Source organism: Ceratotherium simum, chromosome 1, assembly GCF_057802395.1.
Source record: "Ceratotherium simum simum isolate JZ-2026a chromosome 1, ASM5780239v1, whole genome shotgun sequence".
Lineage (NCBI taxonomy): Eukaryota > Metazoa > Chordata > Mammalia > Perissodactyla > Rhinocerotidae > Ceratotherium > Ceratotherium simum.
The window spans coordinates 70,413,958-70,438,079 of record NC_141900.1 but is presented as its reverse complement, the minus strand read 5'-3'; the positions used below and the strand labels follow the sequence as shown (position 1 = coordinate 70,438,079).

General features: G+C 34.3%; 2 protein-coding genes across 3 annotated transcripts in view; one reads left to right on the top strand and one right to left on the bottom strand.

Moving 5' to 3' along the window:
* Positions 1-24,122, top strand: part of IMMP2L (inner mitochondrial membrane peptidase subunit 2) — an 848,864-nt gene that overhangs the window by 413,081 nt on the left and 411,661 nt on the right. The window lies entirely within an intron of this gene.
* LRRN3 (leucine rich repeat neuronal 3) lies at positions 3,371-5,559 on the bottom strand. The gene has a single exon (XM_014785649.2). The coding sequence runs from the start codon at positions 5,556-5,558 to the stop codon at positions 3,432-3,434; it is 2,127 nt and encodes a 708-aa protein (XP_014641135.1). The 5' UTR covers position 5,559; the 3' UTR covers positions 3,371-3,431.

Below are 24,122 nucleotides of genomic sequence, written 5' to 3'. Positions count from 1 at the left end.
TTATCCCTGTTTCTATGCCTGGAAATAATTTATGGTACGTAGACATGCCTCTTGACTTAACCAGTCTAAGGATGGTATTAGACTAGTTTTTATATATTTGGTGCATAAAATCAATGATAAATGTGAATTAAGTTCCTAGATCAACGTGTTGCGATAAGTAAAACATTTTAGACCAAGACAAAAATCTGTGATTTTCTGAGTATTATCATTCTGTGAAAGTATGGATTGAAGCTGGGACTCTACTAGGTAACGTAGATAACACAGATTTGTGAAAATGGTGATACATAACTAGAATGTAATCCAATAGAATATAAGCCCCTTAATGGTAGGCAATTTGTCCTGTTCAGTCCTGTTTTTCCAGTGACTAAGAGCCCTACAATAAATATTTGTTGAATATAAACAAAAGAAAATTAAACGGATAGACTAAGGAATTATAGTTTTAAACTTATGCTTGCTAGTATGTAGTTTTGCTTAAAAACTTTTTATCTAATTAGAATAAAAAATTAATAACTGAAATAAGTATCAAAAGACTGATATATGTACCATAAATCTATTTCATTTCTTTCCACGCAAAATGGTCAGCATATAACTGGCAGCGTATTGTTGCTTGGCTTTGCTGACAATTACACATTTTGCTCCACATTGTTTTTATGAATTTTCGTATTTAACTGGACATGCTTATTTTCACAAAATTTGAATTTTGTTTTGTAGTATAAATTAGAAAATATATAATTCTTTTAAAATCATTTTTGTGAAAAAAAATGTTTTCCTCCTACAAGGTAAGGGAATCAGTTGGCATTCATACAGTTATAAACTTTAGAGTTTTATTTGTTACAGGTGAAGTCTGCCATTACATCCATGTAGTATTACCAAATCGTAAGTTATACACTTTGAGTACTTTGACCAGTGCTTAGTTAATTTTATATGAGATTTAGGAGGTAACATAGGGAGTATGAAATGCCATTCTTGGTGTTGAAGCAAATGTCTTTTCTCTCTCACTGGCAATTTAGATTAAAATTTAAGCAAACAAATAGGATCATGATTTGCTTTGAGCATCTGTATTTATTCGGCTGTAACAAAAATACTTCATTTCAGCATTCACCATTAGGTGTCTATTCACAGTGCTTATTTTTCTATGAAAAATGTAGCTGGAAATGAATTCTCAGCTTTACCATATGTTTGTTATAGTTCTTCATGAATATAGCCTTAAAAGAAACATACAAGATACCTGAGCAAATTCTTGCTGACCTATACAGTACCTGCATCCTAATAGGTCATATTTCAGTTCCTATGTTTTTGACAAATAGCCTGGCTCTAAAAAGCTCTGTCCGTGGTGCTGAAACGTCTTACGATGTATGAGCATGTCTTGCTGATAAATTCTATGTCAGCCTCTATGTGATAGGTTATAAAATTTGTGTTTGGGGAACACATTGAATTAGCAAGTTTCATATTTTGGTTGTGTTAAAATTAACACAGTTTGTCCTTTGGTTTTAAAGAGTTCATAGCAATTACATTCCACATTGTCAAAAACTACTAGGATTTAATTACAAATTGTCAATGCTATCACAAAAGCAAATGTCTAGTATTAACAAATAAGTTGATATGACTGCAGTGCTAGAAATTTTTGCAGGCCAGTGACATGTTGATAATATGCAGCAAGCTACTGTAAGAAATGTTAAGTTCTTGATTATGAACAGGCACAGCAGCAATTAACATGGAAACTTTGTAGCTTTGTAGAGATAAGCAATTTGCCTATAAAAAGTATGGCTTATTATCTTAGATGGTTTTTATTGCTTCAGGATGTTTCCTTTGTACACAAATACATTTATCTTGCATGACTATGGGTTTTTGTTTGTAAATATGACTAAAACTCTAAAAGATCTTTGTTGTTTTTTCCAAGTGAAATCCTTATGTTTTCTATATAGGATTCTTAAATAATTAATAATGTTCTTGGAACTTCAATTCAATGATTCTCAATTTTTGAAGCTGTGTTTTCTAGGTGCCTTAAATATAGTCATAGAGAACCACACTTAATTTTTTTATTTTACTCTAATTAGTCTCAGAAGCTTTTCCTTTCATTAGCAAAACTGTCCTCTTGGATTTCTATCAAACCCTGGAGCTATCTGATTTATGTCATTTTTATATTGGGGTGAACTAAATAAAAGGGAGAATTTTATGGAATGGAACCTGATAAACTTCTTCTACTACTAATCCAATATATTTTAAAGTAAAATTCTAAAATCCTAGTCTTGGAAAATCCTAGTCTTCTAAAATCCTAAAATCCATTTTTATCCTGGGGAAAAGAACCATCCACGTTGATCATAACAGACTTCAAGTCAGCACCAACTAGGTTAGTTACTATACCAGTATATAAACCTCCTTCTTTTGGGGTCATATAGAACATGTTTCATTGCTACAGATTGCAACATAGCAAATTATTAGATTATTTGCTTTTTTAACGGTGAAGCTCATTAAGTGTTTAGAATCACAGCAAGCTTTGAAAATTACACCTAGATCATAAGTCCCATGAAAATTTGGCAATATTTTCTGCAAAGCAAGCAGCCTAAAGTTGAGCTACTACTAATTATTAAAATAAGACTTTCAGTTCCTCAGATATTAGATTTACATTTGTGAACTTAGTAATTAAATCCACTCCAAAAGCTGCTTCTTAAGAAAAGAAAATCTTTAAGTGAATACATAATTTCCTCAAGAATTTGTTTGTCAATAAATGGTTAAATACAATGTTATTATTGCCTTTCAATATTGATAAAGGGCCTTCTAAAATCCACTTTTGTGCATCATAAAAATGTAGTTACAAAACCCAGTGAAAGTGTCTTACTCTTAGCGTTTCAAATTTCATTATAAAAAAACACATTTAAAAACATAATTTAAATGATATCTGGTCAGATGAACATTTCCCAGAAATTATTCTTTATTTAGAAACAAAAACAAGACAAAAGCAATTTATTTTAATCCAAAATGTATTTTTCCTTATAAAAGAGGTCCACATACTCACTGTGTCTACTCTACAGAATTTGTCCATTTTATTACACCACGTGTGAATTCAAGTTTATCTGGTCACTGCAAAAACTCGTGGCTAATGTGTGTAATACAACACAGGAGGAGGTATTGCTCAGTTCAACTACTCTTATGTACTTAAAAAAAAATACAGAAGTGTTTTGTCCACTTTAACTGTAGTCCAGACATAAAAGTTACATGAAAGTTCTAGAAAATGGAGTTATTTTATTTGGTTGCCACAGTACCCTTTGAAGCCAGTTAATTAAAATGCTGAACGTGTACATATTTCCATTGGTCAGGAGCAGCACTGGTGAAGCTTAAACTTCTTTCTAGAAAGTTATATTTCTCTGCCTTTTTTTAAAGCACAACCACAGTTTTGAGCTTTTCTTTGAAGTAGGTTTAGTTGTTTGTTTTTAGGACATATTTGTTGGCACACCTATAACAGTTGCTTTTACTTCCAGTGCTGTACTTTTTTCTTTGCCTGCTTCCCAGAGATTGATCAGAGGAGGATAAAGCTCACTGAATGCAAAGGTTGGTTTCTGTAAGTAATTCCTCACATAGCTATGTCCACCATCACAGTTCATTTCTCGAGAGAGGCAGCTGAAAAGGCATATCACACCAATAATCCCCAGAAAGCCTCCAAGACAGGCCATAAGTGTTGTGGTGTTACTCTTTTCATATTCTTTTCGATCAGGGTCCAAATCTTTTGTGGTGACATTTACACACTGTTTTCTGTTTCTTTGATAGATGGTGGGGATATCAATACAAATTTTATACTCAGTTGATGGGTTCAGATGAGTGAGATTATATACCTTGACATCAGATGGTATTCGAGCACTTTGGGCAGCATGGGAATTTTCAGTCTTGACAAAGGCTGTCCACTTAACACTGGATTTGAGAATTTTAGAACTTGCTTTCCAAGATACCAGGACTGAATTGGCCTGAACATCTTTTATTTTAATATTCAAGGATCCATTGTTATCCTGGGGAAAATAACCATCCACTTTGATCATAACAGACTTCAAGTCAGCACCAACCAGGTTAGTTGCTATACAAGTATATAAACCCCCTTCTGTTGGGGTTATGCCACTTATATCTAGTGTGCCTTCAGAATGGACATAGAACTTGTCTGTCAGAGTATTAGGCAAGAGTTTTTGACCAGAAGGTGTTATCCAGTATATTTCAGGCTGTGGCTCTGCAGTAGCTCTACAGTGTAAGGAAACATAGCTCCCAGCTTCTAAATCCAGATTAGAAGGAAAACTCTCAGGAGCTATAAGAGGGAGACAAATTTCCATCATTTCCCTGAAATGCACCTGCCGAACATTCTGGCCTTGGAATTCAGGAGGGTCCACGCAAAACAGTGAATCTGGCTCCATAAATCGAATGTTGGTTTTGTTCATATTAATCCAACGGATGACACAATCACACCTGATGGGATTGCTGTGTATGCTGATTTCCTTGAGGTTTGGCAGAGACTCAATTGTACCATGGTACAGGGCACTAAGGGCGTTACTGTTAAGCATGAGTGATTCCAGCTTGGGTAGTCTGAAAAATGCGTTAGGGTGAATGTAAGACAACCTGGGGTTGTTAGTAGCTTCTATTTTTCTTAAATCTGGCAAGTTATCCACAGCAAGACTGTCGATGGCAATCAGCTCAGGCATATTATTTATCCCCAACTCTTTTAAGTGTAGCATATTGCTAAAATCACCCCTTCGTATTCTATTAATGGGGTTTTTATTTAGATCCAAAAATTTGAGGTTTACAACTTTCTGAAGAGCAACATGGGGCACTTTAATAAGCCTGTTGTCATAAAAAGAGATGCTTTCTAAGTTTTCAAGTCCAACCAAGGCATTATCTGGTATTTCTGTGAGGTTTATACCAGCTATAACCAAGCTGCGAAGATTGATAAGTGGCTTAAAGTTCATGTCTTTGATTCTGATGATTGGATTTTCCCCAATCATCAGAATCTCCAGATTGGGAAGAGCGTCAAACCACTTACTGTTGATCATCTGCAATCTATTTGAATTGAGATGAAGTCGAAGAAGATTATGTAGGCCAATAAAAGCTCCTGGAGATATTGTAGAAAGCAAGTTGTGATTAATATAGAGTTCTTGTAAGTTGCTCAGTCCAGACAGACATTTTTCAGGCAGCTCAGTAAGTTTGTTTTCCTCCAGGTACACAGAAAGAAGCTGGGGCATCTTTTTCACATTAATGTTGGTGACTGAAGATAAATTGTTCTGAGATAAGTCCAGGCCAGTAAGGTTTACTGGAAAGTCTAAGGAGTATTCAATTTTTGCAATATTGTTAGTCTGTAGGAGCAGAATCTGTGTGTCAGCAGGCAATCTGGTTGGGAAATTTAAAAGACCTAAATCATTACAATCCACTGTAGATGCTTCCATATAAATGGATCTAGGTGTAAACCAAGGCCTGATTTCACAAGTACATAATTGTGGGCAATCCACTTTTTTATCTACAGCTTGTACTAGTGTAGTGATAGCTAGGCCGAGTAGCACATGAATTTGGAGTGGCATGTCCTTCATCTTAGCTTCCTTCTTCAGAAATTTATTGGGCCCTTCAGGATTCCGCAGTCACTGCTAGTAAGTTCAGTGAGAGCTGATTGATAAGGAAAATAGTTGCATTTGTCAAATGATGAATGCCATAGAACTGCAAAGTTTTTCTTCATGGAAATAAGTGCCCGTGCCACAACTGCATTGTACAGAAATGTCGTGCATATTGGAAAAAAGAAGGTCACTGTCTCCTTTATGATAGAATATTGATACACTTTTTGAAGATGGAGTATGTATAGATGGTCACAGGAAATTGAGCAATTCATTTATTTAGGAGTAAAATAGTCAAATCCCATGCTTGTTCAGTACTTGTAGGAATAGCAGCATGATGCTAACTATAATAAAATGAGATATAAAAGAAGAAAGAGAAAAATAATTAGTCCAAAGGAAAAAATACCGTAATATCCTTTAACTAATTATGATTATCTCATATATAATATTCTTAGAATTTACAGTTAATTCAATATGTTTTGATGAGTTTATCCTTGTTATGACTGTCCTCGATAGTTACTGGCCCAAATATTGGACAGGCTGACAAACTGAATCTTTAGAAGGCTGAAGTTACATTAAACATAATGAATATGCTTCCAGAATTTTTCTATTTCAAATCTTTACTTGTTTATACCTTGTAATTTTGTTTATTATATTTGTCATTCTCTTTGGCAATTAGTTATAGGGAAAAAAAAGAAAAAATTTCAATGCTGGCTTTCTTTTTACTCTCTGAGAGAAAAAATTCAAAGGTTATAAGTAAATAATACTGTTCAGTTACAATCAAATGAGTTAGCCTGTGGTTCCTCAGATTTGCAGGAGACAACATTTAGAAACAAAATTATAAAATGAACTAGAAGTAGTGGTATTTAGCTGGATTTTCCATTTTTCATTCATACTTCCCTCTATAGTCTCCTTTGTACAAAATGACTTGAATTTTGCAATATTTGGAAGAGATTAAGTCTAACTTGCTGTAGCTGTACCTGTATATTGTCATTCCTTACTGAAATTCAGATTAATGTTTAACTGTTTTATTTTTCCCTGAAAATAGCTTACCTTCCATTAGTCACTAACAATGCAAAAGTAACTCTATTACATCTGTAAAACAGATAGATATTCCTTCTTTTAAATGGATACTGATGTCTTGATCAATAAAAATAAGTAATCCAAAACCGAGTTCCGATTTTGATGTGTGCTATATTTTAAAATACCACACTACTTTTAGATATGTGCTCCATCAGTTGGACTGCTGGTGAGTTCTTGCAAGTGTACAAGACAGCTGGAGCCCGGCTAGACTGTTCATTCTGGGGCTTTTGCCTACCAGCAATAATGGTCTGCTGAATAATCAATCTGTTAATACTGTCCTTTCTTTCATCTCTGCCCAGTATTGACATTTATCATGGCATTGGTGACTGACTCTAAGATAAGATGGGTGCTTCAGTGACAGAGGTAAATATATTTGGAGATGTCGTCTCAACAGAGAGCTAGAAGCACTTCTTTTTTTTAAGTAAAAAAAAAATTCTTGTTTTTTAAAATTGTAAAACACTTACAGTTCAAAGTCACTCCTCATTTTCCTCCTTTTATTTTAAGAGATGTGATTTTATCTAAAAACTGGATCATGAAGTTCAGATAACTACTAAGTTATCTTGAATTAAAAGTGTCTTTGCTTTTTTTCTTACTTCAACTGTTTGCTGATCTAAAATTCCCCACCTCCCCCCCTTTTTTTTTACTATACCATTTGGCTGTTACTCCTCATTTGTTTAAGTAGTCTCTAAGCCCCTTGAGGAAAGAATTTAATACAGCTCCTTGTTCACTGAAGATGCCTTATAAATCCTTAGCCCACAAAGCCCTCCACAATCGGGGGTCCCTCTTCCCTTTCTCTACATTTCTTCTTGTCTTCTGCCATTCTCCTGCACGCAACATTCTCTGTGCTGGTAGAACTATGGGTGCCTCACCCTCTTCTCTCTGCCTGGATTGTCTGTTTCTTTGTTTTATGTTAACTCTTGCTGTTTTTTCAAACCTTGGTTTAAGCATCACCTCTCTGGGAAGCTTTCCTTATAATCTCTCCCTCCGAGTTGTACTTAGCTGCCCTCCCCAGTGGTCCCATGGCCCCCGCACACACCTCTGTCAGAATATTTACTTGGTTCTTGCCCTCACCAGGCACCTGCCTCCTTGAGAGCATGAGGCCTGCCTGACTTTGCATCCCCAGCTCTTGGGCGTGGTAATTAGAACGAAGTAGATGCTCAAGAAATGTTTTGAAGGAATCAATAAATGAATTATATTAATTAATAAATGTATATATTCATCTTTGCTACATATAATTTAAGCAATTCCATCTGTTTAATTTCCTAATTTCAATATTCAGCTGCTTTAACTTGCATAAATATATTACTTACACAGAATGCTTGTTACCTATATTACTAAAATCCAAAGATTAAATTTGAGTGTAATACAAAGGAACATTAGACTTTAAAGAAAAATCAATCTAATATTATATCTGCAATTTATTCTTAATTTATTCAGTCAACACTTAATGAGCACCTTCTATGTGTCAGTTATTGGGTTAGTAGCTGGAGGATAAAAAGATGACTTAGACAAGGTGTCTTCCCTTCATAAGTTTTCAGTCTTAGGGGAAACAGGAGTAAACAGATGGTTACAATTTAGTGTGAGAGCTAATATGGGAGCACATAGGAGGGGGACCTGAATAAAACGAAGATAGAAATCTATTGCCTCTTTATACCCAAAATGAAGAAAAAGCCTAAGTACAAAGTAGAAAATACATTTCTGCATGTTCCATAAATCACTCACTTGAGAACTGAGAAATCATAACTCTGCCAGTTAAGCAGTTAGATCTACTTTCTCCAGCAAAGCGAAGAGATGCCCATATCCTCCTTTATGTTGACTAGAGGGTTAGAAATGTTACAGGTAAAACATTCTTTTTGAGGGATGTTAACCTATCAATGCCACATTTCATTTTGAAATTATGCCTGTGAGTGTTTTCTTAAATATGTATCTATGTGTAATTAGAAACTCTTTTCTGACCCTATTTCATCATTTATATAGCCATATACCAGAAACAACCCCATTGAACTAGATTTATTCTGAAAGATTTTGAAAATAAGGAGAGTTCTTAAAGTGGTGAACCAATTCAAATTTTCTTTCTCCAGATCTGTAGAAAGAAATTGTCAGTATGGGAAGCACAATAGAGGATATGGAAATTTTGCCTTTCTTTATTGTAAGATTGATTTTTTCTCATTTCTTTGGATTATGATGCTTTCACTAATGGACTATTTGGCATGGATTGTTTGCAGGATAGTGAGGAAGTAACAATATCTTACATCTTACCACTTTCTAGTTTTCAAAGCCCTTTCTTATTCATTGTTTATTTTATGTTAATAATGACCTTGTGAGATAGGTTGGGGAGGTACTTTAACCCCTAATTTTTATGTAAGGGTATTGAGACCCATCTGTCTGAGATCACACAGCTAATAAATGATGGGGTGGGATTAGAACCCAGGGTTTTTCTTTAGGCCTGCAGCTCTTTCTGGTAAGCCACATTGCATATATGTGTGGAGATGAGATGAAATAATCTTAATAAAAACGTAGTAGGGCCGGCCCATGGCTTAGCGGTTAAGTGCACACGCTCCGCTACTGGCGGCCCGGGTTCAGATCCCGGGCGCGCACTGCCGCACCACTTCTCCGGCCATGCTGAGGCTGCGTCCCACATACAGCAACTAGAAGGATGTGCAACTATGACATACAACTATCTACTGGGGCTTTGGGGAAAAAAAAAGGAGGAGGATTGGCAATAGATGTTAGCTCAGAGCCGGTCTTCCTCAGCAAAAACGAGGAGGATTAGCGTGGATATTAGCTCAGGGCTGATCTTCCTCAAAAAAAAAAAAAAAAAAACAAAGGTAGTATAGTGATTTTATTTCTCAAGCAGGTCTGGTATTACCTTGGTCTTTAGATTTTCAAATTTAGAAAATTAATTTTATCAATTTACTAATAGTGACTAGGGTATGATTCACACTAACCAGACTCACAAGGGACAAAACCAAAATGCCAATACATTACATTGAAAAATATGACTATGAAGAGAATAGAAATACCTGAATCTGCTGGTCATTGCTTTTGCTCCATTTAAAAAATATACTTGGAAATACAAATTATCAATCTGCAATTTGCTTGTAAATAGAGAATCAGAGGCAGAGAAGTCAGATTAGAGTTCTTAGGTATCATAGTCATCAGAAATGATAGCCTGACATATCTGCTTTAGTAAAGAGTGTGTTGTCCCAGGAACCAGACCTCTTGAACCTCATGGTCCTTAGCATGACCTCAGAGCACAAACCCTGCTGGGAAGCTTTCCCTGGATTCATTCTTTGTCATCTCTCATCTTTATCTTAATCATTTTTTTACATTTCTTTTTTCCCTTACTGGACATAAAATTATTAGACATTAGATTATTCCCTTACTAGACATGAGATTATTAGATTATTATTCTCTTACTAGATCATGACATTATTAGTAGTAAGGACTGTGTTGAATTACTTTTGATTTGATTGTATTAGTACATTTGTTGGGTTGATGAATACCTAGCTCAGTACCTCCAGAGTACAGGTCATTAAACAAATCTTTGCTAAATGATAACTGACAAATTTCTCTTTCTTTAATTTGTGTTGGCTGATAGCATATGGAATAGTGATTAAAATGACTTTTTTTTCTTCCTAAGTAACTGTCAAATAACACAGAAAAGAATAAAGAGAAAAAATATGCTACCAGATTTTTACAGAATTTTTTTCTTAATGTTGACGTTAAAGTAGAAATATCACAGTTATACTGCATAGTGTCCATTGGCAAAACAGAAAGAGGTTCACTTTACAGACACCAATTTAAAAACATAGCTATTCTTTAGAACTACCTTTTCGCTTTATCACTGAGAAAATGGTTTCTGCTGTTGGCTATTTTGAGATTTGGGCTAGATAATTATAATGGTGGTGTTGATTTTAGAAGGAGAGATTTTCATTTGTTTTTTACATTTGTCTGTATAAAATTTTTAAACAATATCAAACTAATTATATCATTAAAAAATAAACTGACTAGCTCAGTCTCATTATCACTTTTTGAGAATTTTAATGCCCTAAACCCTCTCACTTTTATCCTGCCCTCTGTCCGTCTTTCCCTCTCCCACTTCTTTTCTTTTTAATATATTGAAAAATAAATAAACTCTGAAAAATGTTTTCAAGCTTAAAAAACTTGCATTACATAAATATACTTACATAATTTCCCATACTCCATCCATTTTCTGGGGTCTTTTTTCTCTAAAATAAGAGTAGGAAAATTATACTTCAAAAAATCAATATTTCAACTTGAGTTTTAAAGGACTGTCCCTTGGGAAGATGCTCTGGAGCCTAGCATAGGGACTGAAGCACAATATGCCTTCAATATATATTATATTATGAAGGGATGGGTGGATGGATGGAAAGTAGATAACACGTAGACAAAATATCTTGCTTTTCTTCCTCAAAATATGGTAAATAATCCATGTACAAGTAAATGTTACTAATGGTAGCTGCATTTTCATTAAATGATTCCCTGTTGTTAGGGTGAACATTCAGAAATGTGGTCATACCTAGGAGCTAAGAACCAGCTCATAATTGACTATTGTTCTTTTCAGTTGTTTTTTCATGTAAAACTATTTTAGAAGGTCATTCTTGTACCTTCTTTTAGTTTTAAAGGCAACGGAATCTTTCATATATTAAAGCAAAATAAATTATAATTGAATATTATAAAAGTTCAGAAGATAATGTTAATGAAATGTCGCCAGGAATGACAACTGACATGTCAATGAAATGTCTTACATAAAGGCTCTTTTAAATGATTTGAATGAATGACTTATACAAGTTCAGAGTCAGCCCTTGTTAGAACTTATCATCTGTCACCTCTTTCATTATTTCTTCCATTCAGCCTTTCAATAAATATTTGCAGAGGGCCTCCTATATCAGTCCCTGTGCTTTCATATCTAATCTCTTCATTTTATAAGATTTTAAAAAGTTGAAAGATTAAAAATTATTTTTCATTGACAGGATATAAATTGGAGTTAAGGCTTTTTTTTTGCATGTGAATTGATTCAGAAGACCCTTTTTTTTTTAAATCTAAAAAGCAGTTTAAGATATGGAATTTTCCTAATGCATATGTCCTTTTGTGTATTCTGAATTTTTCTCACAGTATCTTTAATTTTTCTTATTGGCTTCTCCATGTAGATTTTGCCTGAGGGAGAGTCAAAGACCTAAAACATGTCTATATGTCTTAAATTATACATATATGTATAATTATACTCTGGCCAGCAGCATGGAACCTTGCAGTTTAGGCCATTAAAAGAAAGCAATATTAAGAATTCTCATATCTTATGATATTTTTAATACCTGCAGACACTCATTGTAACTTGAGATTTCTTTAATCTAAAAATAGAAATTGTTTGTAGATATAATGATATGTGAAACATTTTAGGGCAAAAGCTACTTTTTCCTTGGTGAAAAGATCATTATTCTTTACCCTCATCTGTTTTTCATTATTTATGAAACACTGATTGAACACCTACTTTTTGGCAGACACTGTTGTAGACACTGCAAAGTCAGCAATAAATGAGATGAAGTATCTGCTCATCAAGTTCTCGGCTATTGAAGGAGTAAATAGAGGAGGATGCCGCACAGTATAGGTCACTTACAGTAGAAGTATGTGCGCTGCTCTGTGGATGCACAAAGGAGGGAATGCTTAGTTTTGTTTGTCGAACAGAAGCAACCTGAATGTTCTGTGTTCTTTTATGACGGTTATAAAAAATCAACTGAAGTAGTGGGGAAACACATGGGTAAGAAGATTTAAAATCCACTACATTTCAGATGGATTGTTACAATGCTAAATCTTGAGAAGAAAGTGTGGCTTGTTTCCTGTAGCTCATTATGTGTATTATAAAGACTACAGAGTCTGAAGAAGAGAAACATTTAGATACTTAGATTTAAAATTGGTGGAGATAGAAGTCGCCATGGCTACATTAAAGACCAGCTTTTTCTTTTCTTCTATAGTAAATTGCTAGGTAAGTTCATTTGTATAAAGAACTTAAATTCTATTCTCCCATTATCTGACTTTATATTCCTTTGTTGTAAGACCAGTCTTTCTTCAATTCTAATTGAAGGTTCCATTTTCCAAAGGTATTGTTGAATTATACTAAATGCATTCCTATAAAAGGCTATTCTTTTTTCCTTGGGGAATATTTACCTTTTCCAGTTTTTCAAAACTAATTGATTGTTTGAATTTGTATGTCAACTTTCAGGAAGTGGATAATGGTAACTATTTGAACTAGTTTAATGAATGCTATCTTAAAATATTCATCTGTTAATAAAAAATCGATATGGGGAAGAAAATTTGCTCTGTGTTATGAAGAGTAGGTCAGGTTTATTAGATGATTTTGTAACTGTGGATAGGATACCTCACTTTCCTGTGCCTTGGGTTACTGATCATTAAAATTTAGAAATTGATTATATGATCGTTAATGTTCCTTCACATTCTAAACTTATATGACACTACTCTCTGAATGTGAAAGATTTTAAAAAGGTGTCTAAACAATGGCTGTGGGTAAACTGATGTATCCGATTTTGACCTTTGTATTTAATTAATCGCAAGTTTATATTCACTACTCTGGTCCTACATCATTAACTCATTAGGATCAGTGAATTTTAGTCATTATGAGGCTTTTAAATACTATCAGATTAATTACCTGCCATTATTCCTATTTCATTTTATGTTTATATCTGCACAGTAGTAAATGAAGAAGAGAGTTACTTTAGTCATCAAATTGAGGCAAACTAACCACTGGGTAAGTAAATTGCCTGGATTAGGTCCCTTGATCAAATAAATGAAGCAAAAATCAGTTGTCAGTAGCTATTAATATTGATATATGAACAATATATCCAGTATAACTATTTTTTTGCTAATATGAAAGATAAGGATTTTTTATAGTAGTGAAATTTCAGCCACCTGAATAAACTTTGTATCATATAAAATTAGCATATTTTTGGTGTCATAGAAATTTTTTAGCTGGAAATGAGCATAGAAATCCATTGATTCTCAATTTCATTTCAATTGTGAAACCCTTTGTTCAAATAAAGTCTTACCTAGAATCACAATAAGTCAAAGGCAGGAAAGAAGATCTATTCTTGTCAGCACGGGAGGTGGGGTGGTGGAGGAGAGTGTGGTGAGACAGGTATCTGGAAAGATCTAGATGGTACCCAGCTTCTCCTTCCTTCCCCATAGCATCTGATCCTGAAGAGGCTCCAAAGACCTTAGTCTCTGCGCTATCTGCTCCTATCCTCTCTTAGAAATGAGGTAATGGAGGCCCTTAGTGGTGAAATGACTCTTGCAAGTGGTTCATTTTGAAGGAGTGTTGAAAATTTGGAGAGATTTCAGGCATTCTTTCTAATGCAAATTCCCCACCATCATCTCATTCTATAGGCCTGCCACAGTTAGGTCTACACCTTTCACCTTGGCTGAATGCAAATTAGCCTCTCTCCTTTCAAGGTGGGAAGAATCCCCAAGTGTGGTGTGATAGTGCTTAGCCTCTATGGTAACTATTAGCACATAAGGCATGGGGCTAGGAAGAAGGAAATGCTCTGGAGAAGGGTGGGTGTAGTAGGAGCAGTTAATAATAATATACCAATGGCAAACATGTCCCTTGTGCCATTGGTCTCATGCCTTATATGAATTTTCACAGGCAATCCTCATGTCAGCTCTTTTTATAGACACTATTATGATCCTTACTTTTCATGTGAGGCCAAAGAGGTTAAATGACTTGCCAATTCACACTGTCTCAGATGTGGATTCAAATCTCTTCATTTTGCCTCCAAAGTCCAGTCTTAACCACTGTTAAATTAATTAAACAAGGAGACCATAAGACTGAGGTGGCTCTGATATCATGGCAGCCTACGTAAGCAAACCAAAATCTACACCTGAATATGCCTCAAGGTTATGAAATTGAAACTGAAGGACAAGCAATCACAGACAGCCAAGTAGGCTTTAAGCTATAACCAATCAATAATTCCCTTTCTCTGCTTCCACACTCTCTCTGTAAAAGTCTCTTCACAAGCTCCTGTCAGTGGAGCCCCCCAACCACTTCTGGTTTGGTGCTGCTGGATTGGAATCAATTTTTGCTCAAATTAACTCTTAAAATTTTAATATTCCTCAATTTGTCCTTTCATATCTCTAAGCTCTACATCCTCTCAAATGTTTATTAACATAACACCATTCATCTTAGTATCTTTTCAGAAGATATTTCCTTCAACTGGATGGGTACACGGCTTTTGTTGTTGTTATTGTTTCTGCTTCTCTGATAGAAAAGTTTTACTCAGATGAAATTTAGAAGGCAATTGAGTGTTGGAGAAGGTGATCTAGAATAAGAAAATCTGTTTTCTAGGCCTAGTTTTGCTGCATGATTCAGATGAATCATATTGCTCTCTGAGTCTTAGTTTCCCACAAAATGTGGGGTTTGGACAAAATTTTCACTGTTGTTTCCAAATTGATCGTTAATGTTCTAGGAAATCCCACAGAGATTTCTTATAGAGTCACCATTATAAAGAAGTCTCTTTATTAGAGCAAAATTATTTTTTTATTGTACAGAATTAATGTACTGAAATGTATGCAATTTCTACCTGTATATTTAATAGATACTATCTTGGAGAATGATTTGCTTAGATTCTGATATTTTCATTCTCAAATCAGATGAAATTCTCAAACTGTATAAGATTCTCTCTTATCATTATGATAGGAATAACTGTAGGTAAGAAGAAAAAAAAGGGGAGATCTGATATTATTTTGTGTCTTTGTCATGTTCAAGACCTTATATTTGAGCACAAAGAACATTGATGCACATCTTGAACTAGTCATGTGAAACTAAGTTCAGCTGACTCGCTTAGATTAAAATGTAGGCCTTGCAGTGAATTTCTCTTAGAGAAACCAGGAGTAACTTAAATAGCACAGTTCTTTTTTTCTCCCAAATCTTAAAATACATTTTGGGCAGATTTTGAGGAAGTCTTGGGCTTTTTATCTTCTGCTGTTTTCAGAATTTGAGGCTTGTGCTATGTGGGGAGATCCATAGGGATAAAGCAAAATAGGATCAGGATAGTTTTCTTTAAAAAATAATTCCAAACATGGCACCCCAAAACATCAGATTTGTGGAAGCTGATTATAGCGTAGCTGTAATCAGGAAGAATAATTTGCGGTGCAAAAATTCCACTTTTATAATTTTCTTTTAGGGAATGGGGAATGAAATCTGAGTCTCAGGAGTGTTTCTTATTGGTATAGTGATTTCTGGATACTCATAAATTACCAGCTTGTGATACTGTCATTTCTCATTATGAAAAGAATTCTGATTTGTATTTATTTTTAATTATAGTTTTTGCTCAACTGAGCACTTCATTAATAGCATTATATGTGAAGTTGATTTTTGTACATGATTAGCAAAACAAATGATATTTCTAAGCCAGAGCTTGTCTCTCTATGCTTGTATTTCTTCTGTGAGAGTCACTCCATGTATTGGGGAACTCTAATTTATAATATAGCATAACAGTACTTCATTCAATATTGTGTGAGAGCCAATGGATTTTGATTGCCTGATTTGCTTTTTTAACTTCCTTTTTATCATTCCCTTGTTATTTAGCATTTGTATAGTCCCAAGTGTAGGTGTGTGTGGGGAAAAGCACTCATTTATGCATTATCCTTAACGTTCTCTCATCTTAGATTGAAGTATAATCATCTTATTTTCCAAATTGGGAAACAGAGTAATAGAAAACTTGCTTCAAGTTATAATTGAACTGTACATCTCTATTTGGGTGATTAACAGCGTTTTAGCAGCAGGGTATTGTGAAAGCATGTAGACCCAAGAATTAAGAGAAGACCTCGTGACCTTTAGTGACTTCGTTTCTCAAATGAAAGGTCCCTTTAAGCTCTATAATTACATAATTTTTGTAACATTTTTAAATAAATAAGCTCGAAACTGTTTCAATATATTTCCTTGTGAAAAGATAGTATAATATTGCTGGCAGATACTGACAGAATTTGCACAGAGATTTCATGATATTTTCAAGTTTTCATCTGGTTTATTTACATGTTATACATGTATGTCAAACTGTAGCATATAGATAGGGTACTAATTTTACTAGGATCAGAAGTAGTCTACAAAAGGATTCTTAGCAGCTGTATAAATTCATAGAGAATTTGTAGATCTTTTTTTTTTTACTTGTATGTTAGGAACAAATTATGTATGTTTATAAGAAAACTATTCTCTTGAAAAAATGTGTGTGTGTGCATGCACACATGTGCACGTGCATGTGTTTACTGAGATCTTTTACTTCTGTTCTCAAAATTCTCAATGTGATTGACTAAACTTATGTACTCAAGTTTCCCATTTGGTTCCAATTTTTATTCCTATCAGTACATGTTTTGGGTAATTGATTTAGTTAGCCATCAAATTGTATTTAAAAAATTTCACATGGGTGAAGAGGAAAAGTCTTCCTAAATATGCTTTCCTTTTTCTCTTGATACTTCTGATTTTTAAAAGCTCGTTCTTATTGTCCAGTTCCAGTTTATTTGGGAAGCTAGTGCCATGGGATGATTTATAAATGATGCCATCTTTTTATCTTCAAAGGCATTTCCAGCTACATTTGGAGATAGTTTCTCTAGCAAACTCATCTGATTGAATGACAGGAGAAATACTTATATGGTGCGTTGTAGTACAATGGTTTGGAAATGTATGTCTCATGTAGACCCTCTCCCAATTATCCTACATTTCAGATGAAAGCATTTGGGATAATTATCCAGATAATTCAAGCAATTTTTAAATCATTTTCTTCTTCATTAGAAGACAGCCAAATACCCTAACCTAAGTCTTTGAAGTCTCAAATCTTTGAGTTACCCGAAGACTGTCCATCTCCCTGGCATAGCTGAAAGAAAAGAAATAAGCAGTGATTCCAGCTTGAGTTGATTCTGTGGACCAGGTACCTGTAGGCTGCATATGCTTTCTGATCTCACAAGCACTGCTCTCTCTAGGGTCTTATACATGGGAGGACATGCGAGGCATATGTACCAAAAAGAAAAAGAAAAAGAAAAAGAAAAAGAAAAAGAAAAAACAGTTTGTTCTCTATTGGTCCCCACAAGTAGAAGCTTTTATATCAGTCTCAGGAAGAATGGCTTTTGAAGCAGAGATATGCTGTAAAAGGATGGCAGCAAAAAGATTTTCATCACATTTGTACTCCTTGATTAACTCACTTTGGCAGAACAGAAATTCATTGGTTTGTAAAGAAGATAAGGGAGCCTCTGGACGAGAGTCCAATGATGTACTATAGATAGAGAATGAAGAATATTTTAGTTGCAATATTATTATGGAAAACTCAAAATTACATTTCAGAGAAGAATCTTCCTCTGACAAGAACTCAGAGGAGATGGTCTCTGGGTAGTTCAGTTTCTGTTCTGCATATAATAAAATATCGGTTTTCATGCTGGTAAACAAAACAGTATGAATATCAATGTTTTATATTTTTACTAAGAGTTGTGAAAATAAAACATGTTTCGAAGGGAATTTAAATAAAATGAGCTCCTTTGGTCAAAGAATTTCTTCCAGTGCAATGAACAAGAGAATAAATCATAGCCCCACATTTCAGGTGTGCCATGGATCAGCGCGTGCCTGCCATGAGCTCAGTGATGGATGACGCTTACCTGTTACTGTAACTGACAGAGCTGAGAATTCAGATATGGTCTGTATTATTAGCTCCTTATAATGAGCGTGGAATTGTTTGCCTATTTTCATTTGAAAAGTGTGCCAGATTTCCCTCATGATTTATGATTTCCCTCTTAGACTCTTGACAATCTGCTTAAAACAACATTGCTATATTTGTGTCCAAAGACTACAAGAAAGATTTTTAAAATAGAATAACAACAAAAACTCCATTGAAATCTTGAAAAAACTTCGTGAATTATGGTTTTGAGTTTGAAAAGTAATTATCTCAGCAAGGCACGGGGGCAGCTTCCTGTGTACATGTTGGTGCATCTTTCAATAAGAAAAAAATAATTCCTGGACAGGTCATGGGCTCCTTCTCTAACACTTGTGGTGACAAATAATTAATGTGAGGTGACCTGGTGGTACTTTGAAGAAATTTGAAGGGCCAGACAGAGTTAATTCTTGATGCGCCCTAGGTCAGTGAAGCTTTATGATTTATTTAATGTGTGGAAATAAAGGGTACTATACGTAAGTTAAAGCTTTGCGTTTCCTTCTTCCCGTCACCTAACTAACAGCCGTTTAACTTTACAGGAGCTTCACAGTAGCTCTTTGCTGCCTTATGTAGACACCCTTGTGAGATTTGGTTGCCTAAAACCCCCTTGAATTCATTTTAAATTATTATTGACGCAGGGGACATGATTTAATTCTCATTATACTTGTTCATAATGGGCTTTATGATGAATTCTACTTTAATACGTTTGCAGTGGTATTTGACCACTATACCATTTAAGGATTAGGCTACATCTGGGTAATGAACATTTGGGGAATATGAGATCCCCAAAAACAGTAGCATAGAAAAAGAAATATGTATTACCTTTAAGTGGTGAATAGAAAGGACCAAAGTTAAAGGAGGAAATAAAAAAAGACTAAATGGCCATTTCTTTGAAATGGAAAGTAGTATAATTTATGATGCCTACCAGATTTTAATTTTGTGTTAATGGGCAATATAGGCCCTTGCTAATGTTACTTCTTTTAAAACAGTTACCTCATGAAGAGCTTGGGCAATATGCCCACTTAAGCATCTTTTTTCCAGGTTGCATATGGCTGGAGGAACAATCATGGAAATGGAGTTCTAAATCTTTATGGGAAGAAAGGGTTTTTTCAAAACAAGGCTGTAAATTTGCACCCACTTTATACTTAGAAGCCTAGTATTCATCTCATATATGGATTAGGTGAAAACTAGGTGACAAATCGCTTGTTTGGACAAATTGCTTAGTGGGTAAACTCTCCACAGATAATTTAGGAATAGGTTTCAAACTATCAGTTTAGATTAAGAAAAGCAAATGGTTTTACATTACGTTATAACAGTTTCACAGGGTAGGATTTAATGCGTTTTTATGTTTGATTACTGGATGTGAGTTATGAAAAGAAATTTTCCCTTTACACAGTTGCATGATTCAAAATCTAGAATCCTTTAAATTTGATCTGGGACACTCACCTAAATTTACTATTCCCACGTGACAAACAGAATTATTTTGTGAAGTCAAGTTATTCAATTTACCATTAATTTCTGTTGCAGGAATATTTCACATTGCTCAGTCAAGAATTATTCAACATTAATTTTCATATTATGGAGAAACTTTCTTTGAAGCTTAAAAGATTTTTGTATTTTATACTTATATTTTTCTTATAACATTTATATCTTACATATTTTATTTAAGTACAGTATATAGTAAAGTTTATATTAAACCACTATGGAGTTGGAGTTCAAGATCTAAATTGCAAATATAATAAAATTTTTGATTTCTATTAATTGTGATTCATGATACTGTTTAGTAAGATTAATATATCTTTGTGATTATTGTGATTATTTGTGATAATTTCTGGTGTTGTGTAGGTTTTCTTGAAAGGTATAGTTTTGTTTCAGTGAATGAAAGCTATCCTTAATGTATGAGAAGAATAATTAAACTGCATCAGGATAATGAAAAATATGGAGTTGAAAAACTTTAGTTTTGAGGTTTTCTTTAATGACTTATTCCCATCAATTGTATGGAGAAACATAGATTAGAAAAAGAATATTACTTTTTGCAATGTAGACTTAATTCCAATATCCATAAACAGAGAGTCTTTGATGTTTACTTGTCCTTGCATATTTTGCTATAGTCCTGATCCTAAAAATTCTTTAAGGTCCTTGTCCTTTCCATTAATGTTCTTTTTTCCATCATATAGCAATAACAACAAACAACAAAAACAGCAAAACTAATAGCAGTCATAATGTGCTACGTTGCAAAAATTTAGTTCAGTTTTCATATACATCCTTACTTGATTCCCACAATAATCCTGTTGGCATGTGCTGTTATAGAGATTTAATGAGTTGATCAAAGTGAAAGGGCTGGTAGGTGATGGCTCCTGAGCATGATCCCAGATCTCTGACTCCATTATCAATCATCTTTCTGTTAGGCTATGCTGCATGAAGCTTTGTGTTATAGATACATACGTACTTGATTGCTCCCTTTATTAGTTGTTAATAAAGTACAGTCAGGTCTATACCAATGTCTTATTCACTTCATAAGCATATACGATGCTGAATATTCTTTTCACATAAAATTAAATGATACTTCATTTTAAAACAATTACGAAAGAAAAGTTAATGGCTCATCACATAGTTGGCAATGAACATGTTAAATTGTATTGAAATCATATTAGACATTTGTTCTTTCATTTGGCGTTTAATTCTCTTACTTGGTGATACCTTACCAAAAGTACCACTTCAAGTCACTGTCCCTGTTTTATTTTCCTTATATAACATTTAAGACTCTCAGAAATTATTTTTTTGTGCATTGCCTGCCTCCCACCACCTCCACTAGAATGTTAGCTTTACTAAAGCAGTTTCCTGTTTTGTTCACAGCTATGTCTCCAGTGCCTAGCTAGAATAGTGCCTGGCTAGTTAAATAAATATCTACTGAATGGATGAATGAATATCAGTTGTTTTAAATTATAAATTTCCAAAATATTATTATGAAAAAAATATTTATAGTACAAGACACTCATTTGTGACCTTGGTTTTGCTGATAAATGCTGAGTTCCTGACAACAGCTTGTATGAGTGGAATATTGAATGATGATATAAAATTGGCAAACTGAGAAATAAATGTGTGTGTGTTTAATTTGGGAGAGTACAAATCTGTAATAAAACCCACTTGAAAATACTAGCATGTTAAAAAATGTGTAGTTAAATACAGATTGCTTAAATCAAATCATGAAGCTACCTCTAATGCAATCTCTACCCTCACAGTAATATCTTGAATAAATCTATTGTGAGGGAACTAATGAGGATAGTGTATTTTTTGGATATCTTTTCCACTTACGATAGGTTTTTTCAGTTGATTTTTATAGATTATGTCCACTGTAGTAGAATAGTATAGTGAGGGTGTAAGGTATACAGATTATTTTCTTAATGTTTATGGCATTTCTACTTGGAGAACTTAGAAAACCATGTAAATTTGGTCATAATATGTTCTTACTATCTGGAATTGCCACAGACTTAAAAAATAATGTGAAATGCTATAATAACAACAAAAAGAGTAACAATAAACATTAAGATAATTAAATGTAAATGTTAAGAGAAGTCCTCTAGAAACCTGGTTTGGTGTGGCTGGAGGCCAGACCTCCCTTGTTGCCAGCTGCTAGCGATCAAATGGAAAATAGTCATTAGATCAGCAGCCTGTGAGGGTTGCGTCTTTAGTGAAGCCTAGATTGAAGTAAAGAATCTGTTCCAGAAAATGATACTTACAGAAGACAGGGTGTTTCCCTAAATACTTTAGGGCATAAAAAAGTCCTTGTTGTAAAGAAAGTCATGTACACTCTGTTAAGGACAAAAGTTGATGTAAGTCAGAACAATATCTACTGCTTGTCAAGACTGGGCAAATATTGTTGGTACCAAGTTTCGGCAGAAGCACCCAGAGTCCATGCATTGCATATGAAACAAGCAAAATTTACTTGCAAATTTAAGCTCTGTATATTAGATTCTATAACATTATCAGCAGAATTGGAAGTATATAGTATGACTCAGGGCTTTGAAACAGACAGCTGAGTGTTACAAATAAATCTTTGGGAGTTCATTATTATCCAACAGAATTATTGCTCGCTATATCTGAAATAACAAATCTATGGCCTTGACATTTAATCAGAGCATGAAGAACATTTATTGAATCTCATATTCAAGATTATTACTTCAGTAGCACCCCAATTAAAGCATGTGGATTTTAAAAATTCCTTTCAGACAAAATAAAATACAAAATGCTTGTTATACATGCATGGAATCTTTTTATTCTTTGCTTCATGTTCAGTTGCCTTTTCTCGAATTTGCTTATTTTGAGTTTTTAATGAACAGAAATGGCTTTAATGTAAGCATACAAAGAACAAACCAAGAATTTTTTTGTGTGACAAAGGGCCTAGAAAGTTGAGACTGTCCATGTTCCCCTGTGACTGATCAGTTGAATATAAATTATGTACAACAAAATGTTGAAAGGAAGTTTCTACCTGCTGTAGAGCTGGTATTGTAACATAAGGCAATTTTACACACCTGCGTAATTTGACTTATTAAACTTTATATAAAAACTTTCCTCATTCTGAGTCCAAAAAGAAAAGAATGAAGAGATGGAGGGAGTGAAGGAGGAAGGAAGAAAAGAGGGAAAAAGAAGGAAGGGAGAGAGGGAGGGAATCTCTGAATCTCTACCACCCTTCTTTTTCACTTTCTAGTAAGAGAAACTCTAAGTATAGTCTATTCATGAGCATCTGCAAATCACATTGCAGCTTAGCTATGGTTTCTCTGATTTAATAGAAACTTTGATTGTTTTCTAGGATTTACATCCAGAATAATTGTTTTTGCATTTTAATGTAGTAAGAAGTAGACTGAATAAATGCATAACATATTAGAAATGCTATTAAGCAAATGATTCTATGTGGTACTGTTGAATGAATGTTTTCCTTTTTTCTTCTGAACAAAACACAAATTTCTCCAATTATTTTTAAATTGATTACTATCTGTTGCCCAAGGAAAAGTGAAAAAAAATCTATTTTTGTGTTCATTTCATTTCTTTAGTATGATTAAATGAAGCAGCAGAAGACTAATACAGCAGAGAGTCAGGCATTTTTCCCTCCAAGATCTATAATGGACCCTCCTATCTGCATCCTGGATACATAGTATTTTCACACACTGAAACTTTAGTTCCCGTTATCTTATTGTTATTTATAGTATAATAATCTCTAGTATCTTTTAGCAGCCCTACCTCACCAATCCTTGCCTGAGTCCCTGCCTCAAAATAGTGAACTCTTAAGTCCAGCATAGTGTGGTTAGAAGCTCCAGGGAGGGTTTTTCTATGGCAGTAGTGATGGTGGTGGAGGACATACCTGTTTGTTGATTTGTTTGTTTTTTAAATGGGCCATTTTTCTTAGAGAGCTTTCTCAAAATCAGTGAGCTTCCAGAGAGAAGAGACTTCTTTTGTTTCAAGAGCTGATAACTGAGTTCTTTCAACCTCACATCAGACCAATATCTGGAGAGTTTAAAAAGGCATCAAACTTGCCATTGAATAAGGAGAAAAATGACTGGAGCTTATATTCTTCCATTTTCAGGGCCTTAAATGTTCTACATATTTACCTCCATTCTTTTAGGTCCCAATGGAGAAGTATGTAGGAAGGGATAAATATTCTTCTTCCCATTTTATTCAGCATGGAGGTGTTAATTTGCTTGTTCCAGTGTGCACAGATGTTGGTAACAAGGTGTGTACT